The sequence below is a fragment of the Octopus bimaculoides genome, chromosome 14, assembly GCF_046866305.1.
Source record: "Octopus bimaculoides isolate indiv1 chromosome 14, ASM4686630v1, whole genome shotgun sequence".
Lineage (NCBI taxonomy): Eukaryota > Metazoa > Mollusca > Cephalopoda > Octopoda > Octopodidae > Octopus > Octopus bimaculoides.
Window position 1 is genome coordinate 38,055,342 of NC_142941.1, and position 15,642 is coordinate 38,070,983.

The 15,642-nt window shown below is 38.3% G+C and overlaps 1 protein-coding gene across 10 annotated transcripts in view; it reads right to left on the minus strand.

Annotated features, from left to right (window-relative positions):
- LOC128249436 (protocadherin alpha-6-like) overlaps positions 1–15,642 on the minus strand; it is a 179,244-nt gene that overhangs the window by 94,991 nt on the left and 68,611 nt on the right. Inside the window, exon 3 of one of the 10 annotated variants that reach the window (XM_089363279.1) lies at positions 3,612–5,649. The exons of 8 other annotated variants lie outside the window; for them this stretch is intronic. In XM_089363279.1, the coding sequence (XP_089219405.1) occupies positions 5,599–5,649 (51 nt within the window). In that variant the 3' untranslated portion in view covers positions 3,612–5,598. Of the gene's footprint in view, positions 1–3,611; positions 5,650–15,642 lie in introns of those variants that run through there. One more of the 10 variants, XM_089363278.1, reaches the window with a different exon arrangement.

Below are 15,642 nucleotides of genomic sequence, written 5' to 3' on the forward strand. Positions count from 1 at the left end.
GTTCAAATTCTGCCGAGGTCGACTTTGCCTTTCATCCTTTCGGGGGTCGATAAATTAAGTACCAGTTATGCACAGAGGTCGATGTAATCGACTTAATCCCTTTGTATGTTCCTGTTTGTCCCCTCTATGTTTAGTCACTTGTGGGCAATAAAGAAATAAGAAGCTTGCTTAACAACCACATGGTTTTGGGTTCAGTCCCACTGAATGACACCTTGGGCAAGTGTCTTCTACTATAGCTTCAGGCCAACCAAAGCCTTGTAAGTGGATTTGTTTGACGGAAATTGAAGAAGGCCCATCATATATGTGTGTATGTGTGTCTGCTTGTTCCCCCACCTACTTGACAACCGTAACTTAGCAGTTCAGAAAAAGAAACTGATAGAATAAATACCAAGCTTAAAAAATAATCCTGGGGTCAAATGACTGAAAAAGGTAAAAGGTAAAAGATAGATCATATTTGAAATTATTTATTTATCTTATCTGTTTCCTCTCTCTTTTTATACTATTTTAAAATTCTAATTTCACTTCGATATTATTTATACTTATATTTTTTGATAAGATTAAATGCAAGGGCTGCTTCAAACAACTCCTGTTTCTCCTTAATCTTGCTTCAAGATGGCTCCCACAGTCAGTTCCAAGCATTTATTCTGCTGGAGAGCTGCTTTCATAACCAGGGAACTAAAACTGGAGTTTTCCCCTGCTTCTATGTTGATGTTGTTGCAACAATACTCTCTGTTTATTCATCTTCTCTGCCCACTATTCTAGGAGGGTCATGGAAGTGGAGTCCTCCATAAAGTCCTATTAGAAGCAACCATTATTAAACTTTCTAGCTGGATTCCCAGGTGTGACTAACTGAGACAATGGATATTATCCAACCGTCTCATTCTTGGTCTACTCCTAGGTAGACTCCTGCTGGTTGGCTTGGATTGAAAAATCCGTCTTGTGATTTCATGCCATACTCCAATCACATATCGATAGTATGGCAGCCGAGACTTTTCAATGTTGATAAGTAGTGGTTTGAAGATTCCCTGCTCTCAGAACTATGTTACTCCAGAAACCCTTTGGAAGAACCGCATCTTGGAGACTAGTATTTGTGATTGTACTGTTTTGATCATTACCCAACATTCATGACTGTAGGTGATGACAGGCATAAAAACCAAACTGAAGATAGCAAGGTTGGCTTTTTTATAAACACCTCCACTTCTAAGGATCAAATGCTGAAGGTGGAGCATTACTGTGCCAGCACCTTAGCATCTGATTCAGCCTCCTACCTTCCATCACTCATGAATACTCATTGTGGAAAAAAATCCAGAGTGATTTCACAACACTTAAGCAGTGATTCCCAGTCTTTTCACTACCAAGACCATCTTTTATTTAAATGAATTTTCCTATGGACTGCAAGTTTTTGAAAGGTTTATCTTCTCAATAAATCGATTTAATTAACTAATAATAAATTCGTTTTCACAGTTTCATCTCTCAGTTAGAAGATATACGTAACTAAATAATTATATGAAACTGCTCAAAAATTCACAGTATTACTTTTGTGAATTCCAGAGGTTGGTAACCACTGCACTAAAATGTGTAGTTTGACAGGCAGACTGACAGATGAATATTGGACAAATGTAGAACTTCAAATGATTCATTGATAGAAACATGTTCATTGCTAAGGGGTCGTACTAGATGACACTTCCCCCTCGTTCTTCAATGGTGCACCCTCAGATTTACAGTGATACACTTATTTCGAAACTACATTTTCCAATTATTATGAATTAATGCCCACCCAGAATATTCTGAAGCACCCCCGGGCACCAAAATCTGGTGACAAACCTGACTAGAAAGGATATGATGTGTTGATATTCAATAATCTCATTTCATTCTAGCAAATAGATTTTCTAGCAAGGAATAGCATCCGATAAGGTTTACTGCGTATATTTTTAATACTTTAGTATTTACTAATTTCTAATTTTGGTTTCTTTTTCCTTTGAAAAATTGTTTGGCAGAGTGAAATGTTGCAAGAATTTAAACTCTGGAATTAAAACCTATTAAAAGGGTCATCAAAGATACTCTGTGACTTAGCCCTGACCGATCCTTCAATTTCTAAATCTCTAATGTTGAGTTTAGTTAAAAGCATGGTTAGTTTATAACTTCATAAATACAGCTTTACAGTGTTAAGCTCCTTTTAAGAATTAATCCATTGATTTCAATCAATATTGAGATCATTGCCTAAATGCTTGTCATCATAACAGATGTTGTGATAAGAACCAGTTTTCCATCAATATGCAGCAATGATTTTAGCCAGCCACTCTTCTATACTCCCATTTCAAATCAAATGGACAATAATGGTCACAAATACATGAAATGCAAAAACTGTAATCCCTCACCGCCAATACTATTCACAATAAAAAAAGCAATGATAATCCTTTAGATAATAAACTTAGATAAACTTAGATGGGTTTCTATCAGTCTTAACCCAGGCTATGTCTAATTTAAAAGCAGTACATAGTGAAGTCACTATGTTCAATCCTATTTGGGAAACCATATCTCACTTGAATAGTGGGGTAGGTGGTTGGAAGTTAAAGCTTTTGTTTGTTTGTTTTATGTCTGTTTTCCAGTGCTGGCATGGGTTAAGTGAATATATACAGTCAAGGCATTGTATTACAGCTGGATGTCTGTTCTATTCCTAAGATTTTTTTGTTTTTCAAGGTTTTTTTTTTTCCCTTTTTCACTTGTTTTTGAAAGTGGTGAGCTAGCAGAGGATTTGTTGACAAAGGCAACAAACAATCTATTTGCAACTTAGTGTTTTATTTTTTCACTGTGAAGCACAAAATAAAAGCACATATACATTACACTGTGTGTGTGTGTGTGTCTGTGTACATGCATATATATTGTACTGAAGCCTGTCATACAAACATACATACATGCGTGCATACATATTTGTATGCATGTATATACACACACACACACACACACACATATATATATATATATATATATATATGTATATGACAGGTTTCAGTACAGTTTTTGTCTACCAAATTCACTCACAAGGTATCCAGGCATTGATCAGTCTGGGTCTATAATAGTAGATAATTGGCAAATGTGCTTCACAGTGTAACCAAACACTAAATTATGTTATTTAGATGTACTTGCACCCGTTTCTATCTGATAAACATTAAAATTTTTTTTTTTTATATCTGTGAAAATTAGCTTTCCACACAGCATATGAACCATCATAAGTTTTTTATTTTTTGGAATTATCAGAAATTACACACACACACACGCACGCACACATGCACACACACACACACACACACACACACACACACACACACACACACACACACACACACGCACACACATACACACACAAACACACACACATGTACAAAGGCTTCTGGTGAAATTCTGCTTTCCACACAGCATATAAACCCTCATAAGATTTTAATTTTTTGGAATTTTCAGAAATTTTTGCGAATTTGTACTCTACACATAGGAGATCATACAACTATGTAAAAATCAAACAAAACAAAAATTTTTGTGTGATTTTAAAAGATATTTAGCTGTTATTTTTAGCACATCTCACAACCACCTCATACTGTCCTCATTTGTCACTCTGATGTATTGATGTTTTTCAATATCTTTCTCCCCATAAACACATTTAATAGTCTTTTGCTAGGATTTAAGCCAAAAATTCAAATTGTCTGTATTTTAAACTGATTTAGAAAAAAAGAAGAAAGCTCTAAGAATTAAAAAAAAATTTTTTTTTAATTTCAACAAACCCACCAAAATTTTTTGGCATAGTTATATGATTTCTGGGGCGTAGACACAAATTTGCATGAATTTTCTGAAAATTCAAAAAAATAAAGTTATGAGGGGTTATATGCGGTGCATAAAGCAGAATTCGACCAGGCTTCTTTCAGTTTTCATCTACCAAATCCACTCTCAAGATTTTGGTCAGCTTGGGGCTATAGCAGAAGACATTTTCCAAAAGTGCCACACAGTGGAACTGAACCTGAAACCATATGGCTAGGAAGCAAATTTCTTACTACACAACCATTCTTGCGTATATCTATACAGCTCTTTACAAAATGTCTTGCTGCTAGAAATAGCAGCCAAATCTCTCCCTGATATCGAACTCCATCACTACTACTACCACTATTGCTACCTCTACCACTGCCACTATTCCTGCCATCACCAACACCGCCGCTAAAATCATCACCATAACCATCATCATCAGCAATAGCAACAGCAGCACAACCATCATGACCACCACCATTGCCACTACCACCACTACAGTACTAACACTATCACCCCTCTTGTCGGCGGCGGCAGCGTCATCAGCTGCAGCAGCAGCAGTAGCAAGAACAGTGGGAGAGTGACAGTTGGTGAAATACTGGGTTCAATACAATCAATTACCCCAAATTTGCCAAAATGTGTGACCTCGACCAGAGCTAAGAATCAATATCTTAATTAGTCTGGTTAATCACAGCAGCCCTGTTGTAGTGTTATTGTTGTTGTTGTTGTTTAGCTCCAGGTCAGCTCTGACTGAACATGTCTGTCATCAAAGATTCTCCAACTACGACCATCGCCTCATTTTGGAAATCAGGGTCTACTTTGTTAAATATCTCTTCCTTCATTTAAGGTAGTGATGAGAGAGAGAGAGAGAGATTTGGCTGCTATTTCTAGCCAGCCAAACGTCCCCATAGACATACCTTTATTAGCTCATAATGCAACCCTTTTACTCCTGTTGCTTGTAACAACAATTTCATTTCATTTCTATGGCTAATTTCTTTGGAAAACCCATGAACATTACCACTTGACATTTCTCACACCTATTAATATGTAGCTTTGTGTCCATCTAAGACATTTGTAATTAGAAAAGTTTGTCTAATTTTCTATCTTTCATTGTTCATTAAAACCTGTGAAGTGATTTCATAACTGACATGTTGTTGTATATAGTTAGCTAGAGAGGATTCTAAAAAGTTTAGAACTTGCAAAGTAGGCATGTCTTTTATTTTTCTATCTTTTTCTCGTTTTAGTTCATTGGACTATGGCCATGCTGGGGCACAGCCCTCAAGGGTTTTAGTCAACCAAATTGCATCCAGTACTTTATTCTTCTATTCTTTTACTTGTTTCAGTCATTTGACTGCTGGAACACCACCTTAAAGGGTTCTGTAGTCGAAGAAATCGACCCCAGGACTTATTCTTTGTAAGCCTAGTACTTATATTATTGGTCTCTTTTGCTGAACCACTAAGTTATAGGGATGTAAACACACCAACGTTGGTTGTCAAAAGATGGGTGGGAGGGACAAACATAGACACAAAGACACATGCACAAAACACACATAACACACACACACACACACACACACACACAACAGGTTTCTTTCAGTTTCTGTCAACCAAATCCACTCACAAGACTTTGGTCGGCCTGAAGCTCTAGTAGAAGACACTTTCCTAAGATGCCATGTAGTTGGACTGAACTTGGAAGCATGTGGTTGGGAAACAAGCTTCTTACCACACAGTCATACCTGCGACATATATATACATACTTGGTGCTGTGGGTTATGGTCTAGTCACCCATATATTAAATCAGATGGTTCATGAAGGAGTCATACCCAATGACTGGTGTAGCAGCATCATAGTCAACTGCTACAAAGGTAAAGGCGATACGTTAGGAAGAAATAATTACAGTGGTATCAACTTGTTGGATCAGGTGATGAAAGTTACAGAGAGAGTCATAGCCCAACCAATTAGGGAGAGAGTTAGTCTAGATGAGATGCAGTTTGGTTTTGTGCCAGGGAGAAGCACCACTGATGCTATATTTCTGGTAAGGCAACTTCAGGAGAAATACCTGTCCAAAGGTAAACCTTTGTACTTGACTTTTTTTGAATTGGAAAAAAGCTTTTGATGGGGTCCCCCGATCCCTTATCTAGTGATCAATGCAGAAACTAGGGATAGACAAGTGGCTAGTGAGAGCCGTACAAGCCTTGTACAGGGATGTTACCAGTAAGATGAGGGTGGGCAATGAGTACAATGAAGAATTCCCGGTACAAGTAGGGATTCACTAAGGATCAGTGCTCAGCCCCATCTTGTTCATCATAGTCCTCCAGGGAATAACAGAGGAATTCAAGACAGGCTGCCCCTGGGAGCTCCTTTATGCTGATGACCTTACTCGTACATCTGAATCACCACCAGAACTAGAGAAGTTCCAGGTATAGAAGCAAGGTCAAGAATCAAAGGGTCTTAGAGTTAACCTAGCAAAAACCAAAGTCATAGTAAGTTGGAAGGCAGACAAATCAGAAATCCCTTCAGGTAGATGGCCTTGCTCAATCTGTGATATGTTCCACATTATGATGACATATTTCGTCATCTGCAAGGCTGGCCTGAACAGCATAACTTGCTGACTGACACTACTTGCTATGTCTGTCCACTATTTATTAGTAGTGGACCAGCACACTTCTCACTTGGGTGTGTCTGCCACAACAATCTGTAGAAAAGGTGTAGGTAGAAACTCCATAAGATGCACCCAATGTAAGCTTTGGACACAAAAACTGCAGCAACATCAGAGGAAGGTTAACAGGGAAACTAACCTTTGTATATGGAAGGTGCACAGGTACAATAAGCAATGAAAATGCACAGAAAATAGATTTCATCAACTGCTAGGAGAACAAGCTAGAGGTAGTAGATAGCTTCCATTATCTAGGTGACCAAGTTAATAATGGAGGTGGATGTTCTAAGTTCATAGCTGTGAGAATAAGATTAGGCTGGGCAAAATTCAGAGAGCTCCTACCCCTGGTGGCAACAAAGGGCTTCTCTCTCAGAGTAAAAGGCAGATTGTTTGATGCCTGTGTGCAAACAGTTATGCTTCATGGCAGTGAAACATGGGCTATGACAGCCAAGGACATGTGTAGGCTTGAAAGAAATGAAGCTAGTATGTTTTGTTGGATGTGGAATGTCAGTGTACATGTTCGACAGTGTGTAAGCATCTTGAGAGAAAAGTTAGGCATAAGAAAAGTTGGGCATAATCATATGTGGCATGCAAGAGAGACAACTGTGCTGGTATGGTCATGTGATGTGTATGGACGAAGACAACTGTGTAAAGAAGTGCTAATCTCTAACTGTAAAGGGAGACTGTGGTAGAGGTAGTAGACCCAGGAAGACATGGGACAAGGAGGTGAAGCATGATCTTCAAACTTTGAGCCTCACAGAGGCAATGACTGGTGACTGAGACCTTTGGCAATGTACTGTGCTTTAGAGGACCCATCAAGTCAAGTGCACCTATGCTGGTAGCAGATAAAGAACATCTTTTGAACGCTGGGCCTCATTGAGACAAAGCACATTGATAAAGGTCTCGGTCACCAGTCATTACCTCTGTGAGGCTCAAAGTTCGAAGATCATGCTTCACCACCTCATCCCATGTCTTCCTGGCTGAGTTCCTCTGGTGCACTGGGCCTCATGAAGACAATGTCTAAGACCTTTGGCATTATGTTGTGCTTGAGAAAACCCATCAAGCCAAGCAAAATTGCAGTCATGGCTGATACCAGTGTCACACAAATTGGCACCTGTGCAGGTGGTATGTAGATGCACCCTGGTGTCATGCAAATGGCACCCATGTCGGTGGTATGTAAAAAAAGCCATTACACTCTTGGAGTGGTTGGCATTAGGAAGGGCATCCAGCCATAGAAAATCATGCCAAATCAGGCTGGAGCCTGGCATAGCCTTCCAGTGTGACAGCCCAGTCAAACTGTCCAAACTATGCCAGCATGGACAATGAACGTTAAATGATGTTGATGATGATAATGATAATGATATATATCATGTATATATATTATACATACATATATATATATATATATATATATATATATATATATATTTAAGATTGGTACTTATTCTATCAGTCTCTTTTGCAGAACCATTAAGCCATGAGGACATAAACAAACTAACACCAGTTGTCAAGCAGTGAAGAGGGACAAACACTGACACAAAGACATGGATTCTCTCTCTCTCTCTCTCTCTCTCTCTCTCTCTCTGATATGCATGCACATATTACATGCATACGTATATATACAGGACAAGCTTCCAGAAAGTACTTTTGAGATTTGGAGGCAAGCACACACACACACACACACACACACACACACACAAACGTGCATGTGCAGAAAAATACACATACAGATAGAGAGAGAGGAGAAGAAGAAGAAGAGACAGAGAGAAGCCTTACAATTGATTAATTGAACGTGATTGGCATAAACAGAAAGAGGGAGAGAGAGAGAGAGAAAGATGGGTTGGGATGTGTTATGTAAATGAGAGAAACATTAAAACTTCTGGTGTCAGATAAGTCAGCAGCAAATCAGTGATACAAAGATGACTCTGCCAGAATGTTAGGTAATCTGTTATTACATTTCTGTCTATCTACCACCTTGGATTGGTTGAAACCCCAAAAGAATAAAAGGTAAAGGTGACCTTGGTGTGATTTGAACTCAGGTTACTTATAACTGAAACAACTACCACAAGACATTCTATCCAATGCTCTACTAACTCTGCTTCTTGTATTTAACCCTTTAATATTTAAACCACCCATATCAGGCCCAAATATCTTACCTTTTTTTTATGTTTAAACTGGCCATATTCAGCCCCTCACACCTACCTACAATGTCATTCTAAAAATAAATAATCACATCATTGAAATCTTGTGGCTATGAGACAATGCATGATTAATGCACAATGTGAATACATAGTTATTACATCTGACAGAGTAATCTGAATGCAAAAGGGGGTTAAACTGTAAAATGAAATTGGTTTATTTTAACTAATTGACATGTTTGAGAACGTAAGAGCATAGTTGTGAGTATCATAACAATGTGACTATGAGTATGATACAGGATAACAATGAGGTGTAACAGTGTAAAGAGACTTGATGTCGAGTGTGAACAAGAGTCGGGAAGGACCTACAAGGAATGAGAAGGAATTAGAGAGCCAAAGAGCATGGTTGCTGTCATGAATGTATGAGGGGAGGGAATGGTATGCTTTTATGAAAATGTATTTGTGTATCAATGTAACTGAACTGTTGCAGATTGGAAGCATCATTAGTGGAATGTGTGGTTGAATATTGTCATGAAGAATGATTGGCCCTCTTCTGTTGACCAGTCTGGGACAGAAGAGTAGAAGTTTTTCATTCATTTTGGCAATTTCATGGCCATATGTTTCTACAATAATGGTTTATCTGGGTTTTACGAAGTTATAGTGGATGAGTTCAACAGTACATTACCAAACAGTCACCATAACCTTCTTTTTGAAAAGTTCAGGTTTAGGAAAGGTTTTTGGTGCTTCATTTTGGTCCAACCACTGCGTAAAATGTTTTTTTATTATTGTACAGAATCTACTGATCATTGTTGCTCTACAGTTGAGAAATGGATCAGTCTGGTTATAGAGAAATAATGACGAACAAATTTCATATCTGCGCATTTTCTGATTTTCATTCAAATCATGTGGTACCCATTTGTCGAGCTTTTTGATTTTCCGATCACATGCAAATGGTTGCAAGCAGTTTTCTGGCTAACTTGAAGTTCTTTTGCCATTACTCAAGTGGTTTTATGTGGATCTTTCTCAATGATGGTCTTTAATTGACCATCATTAATGATAGATGGGCGTCCACTATGCTCATGATCTTCAAGGCTCAGGTCCTCACTGCAAAATCATTTAAACCATTTTCAAGCTGACCACTCACTCGTCACTTCCTCACCAAACGTTTCCTTGATATCACAAGCAGTTTCAGCTGCTTTACGTCGTTTTTGAAGTTGAATAGCAAAATTGCTTGAATATTGTGCTTTAATATTTTCATTTCAGATGATTTTTAACAACTGTGAGAGAAATATCAGTGTTATTTATTGATGCATTTGGGCAAGTCTATGTATTATTATCAGACAATTGCAAAAAATCTTCAAAAAAAAATGTTAAACTCTGCAAAAATCATGGTTCAGAACGTTGCTTACTTTTTACTCAACCTGATATATATATATTTTTATTTATATTTGTGTGTTTCTGTGTGTTTGTGTTTGTCCCCTACCACTAATTGACAACTGGTGTTGGTGCATTACTGTTTCTGTAACTTATCTGTTTGGCAAAAGACACCAATAGAATAAGTACTGGGTTTAAAAAATAAAAAAGTAACGGGGTCGATTCATTCGACTAAAATTCTTCAAGGCGGTTCCCCAGCATAGCCATAGTTTACTGACCAAAACGAATTACAGCTAAAAGATAAAGCCAGTAATTTTAAGGCGTGGAAGTTAGTCAATGCCGTCCACCTTCATACCTGACTGGTACTTTATTTCATTGTTTGGTAAAAAGATGAAAGGCAATTTTGACCTGATATGGATTTTAATTTGGAAGGTAAAGAGCTACAACAAATACCACAAGACACATATTTTTACTGAAGCTTTAAAGATTCTTGTATTGGTTTAATTAATATCAGTAATAAACACTGGTTTTATTTCAAACCTCATGGTGCTACAAACATAGTAAGTGATTATAGTGAGATGAGATACTAATACATCATCATCATCATCATCATCGTTTAACGTCCGCTTTCCATGCTAGCATGGGTTGGACGATTTGACTGAGGACTGGTGAAACCGGATGGCAACACCAGGCTCCAGTCTGATTTGGCAGAGTTTCTACAGCTGGATGCCCTTCCTAACGCCAACCACTCAGAGAGTGTAGTGGGTGCTTTTACGTGTCACCCGCACGAAAACGGCCACGCTCGAAATGGTGTCTTTTATGTGCCACCCGCACAAGCCAGTCCAGGGGCACTGGCAACGATCTCGCTCGAAAATCCTACAGGAGCCAGTCAGGCGGTACTGGCAACGGCCACGCTCAAAATGGTGCATCTCATGTGCCACCCGCACAAGAACCAGTCCAGGGGCACTGGCAACGATCTTACTTGGCTTGCCGGGTCTTCTCACGCACAGCCCATTTCCAAAGGTCTCGGTCCGTAGTCATCGCCTCGGTGAGGCCCAATGTACGAAGGTCTTGCCTCACCACCTCAGCCCAGGTCTTCCTGGGCCTACCTCTTCCACGGGTTCCCTCAACTGTTAGGGTGTGGCACTTTTTCACGCAGCTATCCTCCTCCATTCTCACCACATGTCCATACCAGCGCAATCGTCTCTCTTGCACGCCACAACTGATGCTTCTAATGTTCAGCTTTTCTCTCAAGATACTTACACTCTGACGGGTATTCACATTGACATTACACATCCAACGGAGCATACTGGCTTCATTCCTTGCGAGCTTACGTATGTCCTCAGCAGTTACAGCCCATGTCAGCAGTTAGAAAAAGCAATGAGTATAGAAAAGAGGAAACGAGAGAGAAGAAACAGTAGAGGAAATAATAATGATGATAATAATAATAATCCTTTCTGTTATAGGCACAAGGTCTGAAATTTTGGGGGTGGGGGCCAGCCAATTACATCAACCCCGAAAGGATGAAAAGCAAAAGTCTGTCTCGGTGGAATTTGAACCCAGAACATGATGAAGGCTGAAATACCGCTAAGCATTTCACCCCGTGTGCTACTGAGTCTGCTAGCTCGCTGCAGCAGTAGAAGGAGGAGGAGGAGGAGAAGAAGAAAAAGAAGGAGGAGGGGGGGTAGAAGAAGAAGAAGAAAAAGGAGTAAAAGAAAGAGAAGACCACCACCAACAACAACAACAACAGCAATAGCTACAACAACAGCAGGTGTAGCAGCAACGACAAAAAGCGAGATAAAAGAAAAAAGAAGAGGAAGAAAAAGAAGTGAAAGAAAAAAGAAGACGAAGAGGAAGAAGACGAAGAAGAGGAGGGAAAATGAAGTGTTGAAGTAAAAGACAGAAAAAGAAAAGGAGAAAAGGAGAAAAAAAAAACGGAGACAGGAAAATAAAAAGGAATGATGTTAGGAGGGAAAGCAGAAATAAATGAATAAATAAATGAAGTCGATGACAGGAAAAGAGTAGAACATAAAGACGACGACAAAAAGACGTTAAAGAAAAACATCGACGGAAGTAAAACAACGTTTTATAAAAGGAGATGAAAAGAAGTAATAAAAAAGATGGGAGATGAAAAACGCAGAAAATGTAAACAAGAAGCAAAATAAAAATTGAGCGGAGAAAACGATAAATTCTGTGAGATAAATTGTGATAAGAGAATTTAAGTAAAATCCTAAAACGGTGCAAGGGACTTAACTCGTGTAAGATGAATTTGTTGAAGCTACATAGAGTACGAATTATAGGTAGTAATCTTAAAATAGAATACCGGACCTTTTATCCGGCTTCCAGAAAACCGAGAATACTGTGTAATAGCAAACAATATATTGCACCCTGTATTGAGTAAACAGAACCTGTTTTTAAAACTTGGTTAATTTACATACGGTATGTTAAAAATAGTTTTGTTAACTTTTTTTAAATTGGATTGATATAAATATGAAAATCCTTAGATATCGGGGCCTGTCAGTAAGTCATTTCTTCCAGCCAATGGCGTTTGAGATGTTTGGAGAGGTTGGGCCGCTAACAGCGAAGTTCTTGTCATCGTTGGCGGCTTGCCTTACCAAGGCGTTAAGTGATGCCCGTGAAGGTGCTTGGCTGTTTTAACGCTTTAGTCTCGCCATCGCTCGTCGTGACGCGGCGAGCGTGTTGGTTTACTTTAGTAGGTTCCCTTGAGACTTTGTGGTGTGTGACCAATTCAGACACTTGGTGAGTGATTTTTTTTTTATTTCTTCTTTCTTTTTGCTTTTCTTTGTTCCTCTTTTTTCATTCCCCCCACCCCATATGATATATATGTTATATTCCAATAAAAGGATACTGATGTTTAAAAAAGAAAATTAAATATGCAAAGTTGGCCTTGGTGGAATTTGAATTCAGAGCATAAAGACAGACAAAGTGCCACAAAGCATTTTTCTTGACATGCAAACAATACTGTCAGCTCACCACTTAATGAAAATTAATAGTAAAAATTAATTAAAAATCATTAAAAATCAACAAACAGACCCTGTTTTAGAAATGAATTAATTTGAATCTGTTAAACAATTTAGCTCTTTACAGTTCATAGTTTATTTTATATTTTAAGTTTATAATTTAGACTATCTCCAGAAAACTGGCAAGTCCAGAATTCCAGGATACTTCCAGTCCTAAGCTTGCAGGATGACTGGTCTGATACCACCATCATTATCATCATCATTTAACGTCTATTTTCTATGCTGGCAAGGGCTGAACAGTTTGACAGGAGCTGACAAGTCAGACGACTGCATAAAGCTCCTCGACTCTTTTCTTTGGCATGGTTTCTATGGCTGTATGCCCTACCTAATGCCAACCAGAAATGTATTACAGTATTACGTTTTAATTATTTCTATAGAGGGAGATAAACATGTAAGTAAATACCATAAATTGTTTTGCTTGAAGTTCTTACAATTCTGCCTATTCACTGTCTTAAAGGAAGAAATGATAAGCCCCTCATGCAATTTAGACTCGATCTAGATGGCATGCTTCAGCTTGTTACCCTAGACTATCTAAAAAGAAAGAAAAAACACACATCAAAAATTGAATTATTACATTTGAAAGATATTTTCGCAATCAGAGTCACTCATTGACAACTTATGCCACTAATATTTTCTGCAAATCACAGACTATAGGACTTAAAGAGTTAACTGGAACTGCAAGATATAATCATTATATTTGTGTTTAATTAAAAAAAAAAAAAAGAATCAAAGATCCCTCCCAAGCTGTAGGCTCATAAAGCTGATTTCTCAGATTCTGTAACATATATATTCACCAAATGGATGGGATGTAGGGTCCATCACAAGATAACTCATTTCTACTAGCTGAGTGGACTAAAGCAATGTGAAATGAAGTTTTGCTCAAGGACACAAGGCGTCGCTTGGTCCAGGAATCAAAAACCACAATCTTAAGATCATGAGTTCAACACCTTAACCACTAAGTCATGCGCCTTCATACGTGTTTAGTTAGTAGAATTTTATTTCTTAAGCTTCATGTCAATATTCAACTGGTAAGACATTTTTACATTTAACTTATCCTATGCATTTGTTGTATTTTATTATGCTAATAATAAAAATCACACTCGCTGGATCTATTTCACTTCTGTTATTATCATTTGTTGACTAGTTAGCCATTTTACTAAATACCATATTTTCCAGCATATAAGGCACACTCTTTACCCACCATTTTCCCTTCAAGTCACCCTGCACTTTATATGCTGAAGGTCAGGCTTTGTTGCATGTATGTATGTATGTATGTGTATGTGTGTGTGTATGCGTGTGTGTCATCATCATCATCATTTAGCTTCTGCTTTCTATGCTAGCAAGGGCTGAACAGTTTGACAGGAGCTGACAAATCAGACGACTGCATAAAGCTCCTCGACTCTTTTCTTTGGCATGGTTTCTATGGCTGTATGCCCTACCTAATGCCAACCAGAAATGTATTACAGTATTACGTTTTAATTATTTCTATAGAGGGAGATAAACATGGTGTGGGTTAGATTGTTAGATCGAAACTGGTAAGCTGGAGAGTTGCAGCAGTTTCCAGTCTGATTTACCATGGCTTCTACAGCTGGATGCAACCACTCCAAGAGTATAATGGGTGCTTTTTATATGCCACCAACACAGGTGCCAGTTACATGACACTGGCATTGGCCACAACTATGCTTTCACGTGGCTTGATGAGTCTTCTCAAGCACAACATATCACCAAAGGTCTTTGTCGCTTATCATTGCCTCATATTTGAAAGGAGCTTTTTGTATGTATGTATGCACATGTGCATGTGTGTATGCATGTGTCTGTGTATGTATGTTTTGATGTTTGTCCACTCCTATTGTTTGACAAACTGTGCTGGCTCGTTTACGCCTCTGTAACCTAATGGTTTGGAAGGTAGCGAGCTAGCAGAAATGTTAGCAAGCTGGGAGAAATGCTTAGTGGTATTTTGTCTGTCTTTACGTTCTGAGTTCAAATTCTACCAAGGTCGACTTTGCCTTTCATCCTTTCAGGGTTGATAAATCAAGTACCAGTTGCATACTGGGGTCGATCTAATCAAGTGCCCCCTCCCCTTCCCAAAAATTTCAGGCTTTGTGTCTTGAGTAGAAAAAGAAACTAGTGGTTTAGAAAAAATAATCGACAGAATAAGTACCAGAGTTTAAAAAATAAATAAACAAGTACTTTGGGTCGATTTATTTTTACTAAACCCTTGAAGGCTGTTCCCCAGCACATTAACTTTGAAATACACAATCCGTATTTTTTATAATCTGAAATATTGGTTATGCTTTTTTAATATCTCGACAAGATGGCAATAACTAGAGAGCTTTTGAACTTAACTATATTTAACCCATAAAGCGCTGGGATTTGCACTTACATAGCATCGACTGCTGAGCACATTTTATGAAAATGAGACTACCATGCATGCATAAAAAACAAAAAAATAGTCAAAATATCTTCTATCTTTATAATGGTGGCAGGTTTTACATCATCTGAAAAGTCTTTAGTTGAACTGTTAGTCCTCTTGCATTCTGGAGGGTATCAGAGTGTTTGAGTGACATTGGACCCCAACAAACGCCCATAAATTAAATGCATCTATCTGGGCCACGTTCGTGGCCTGTCGCGCTTTATGTGT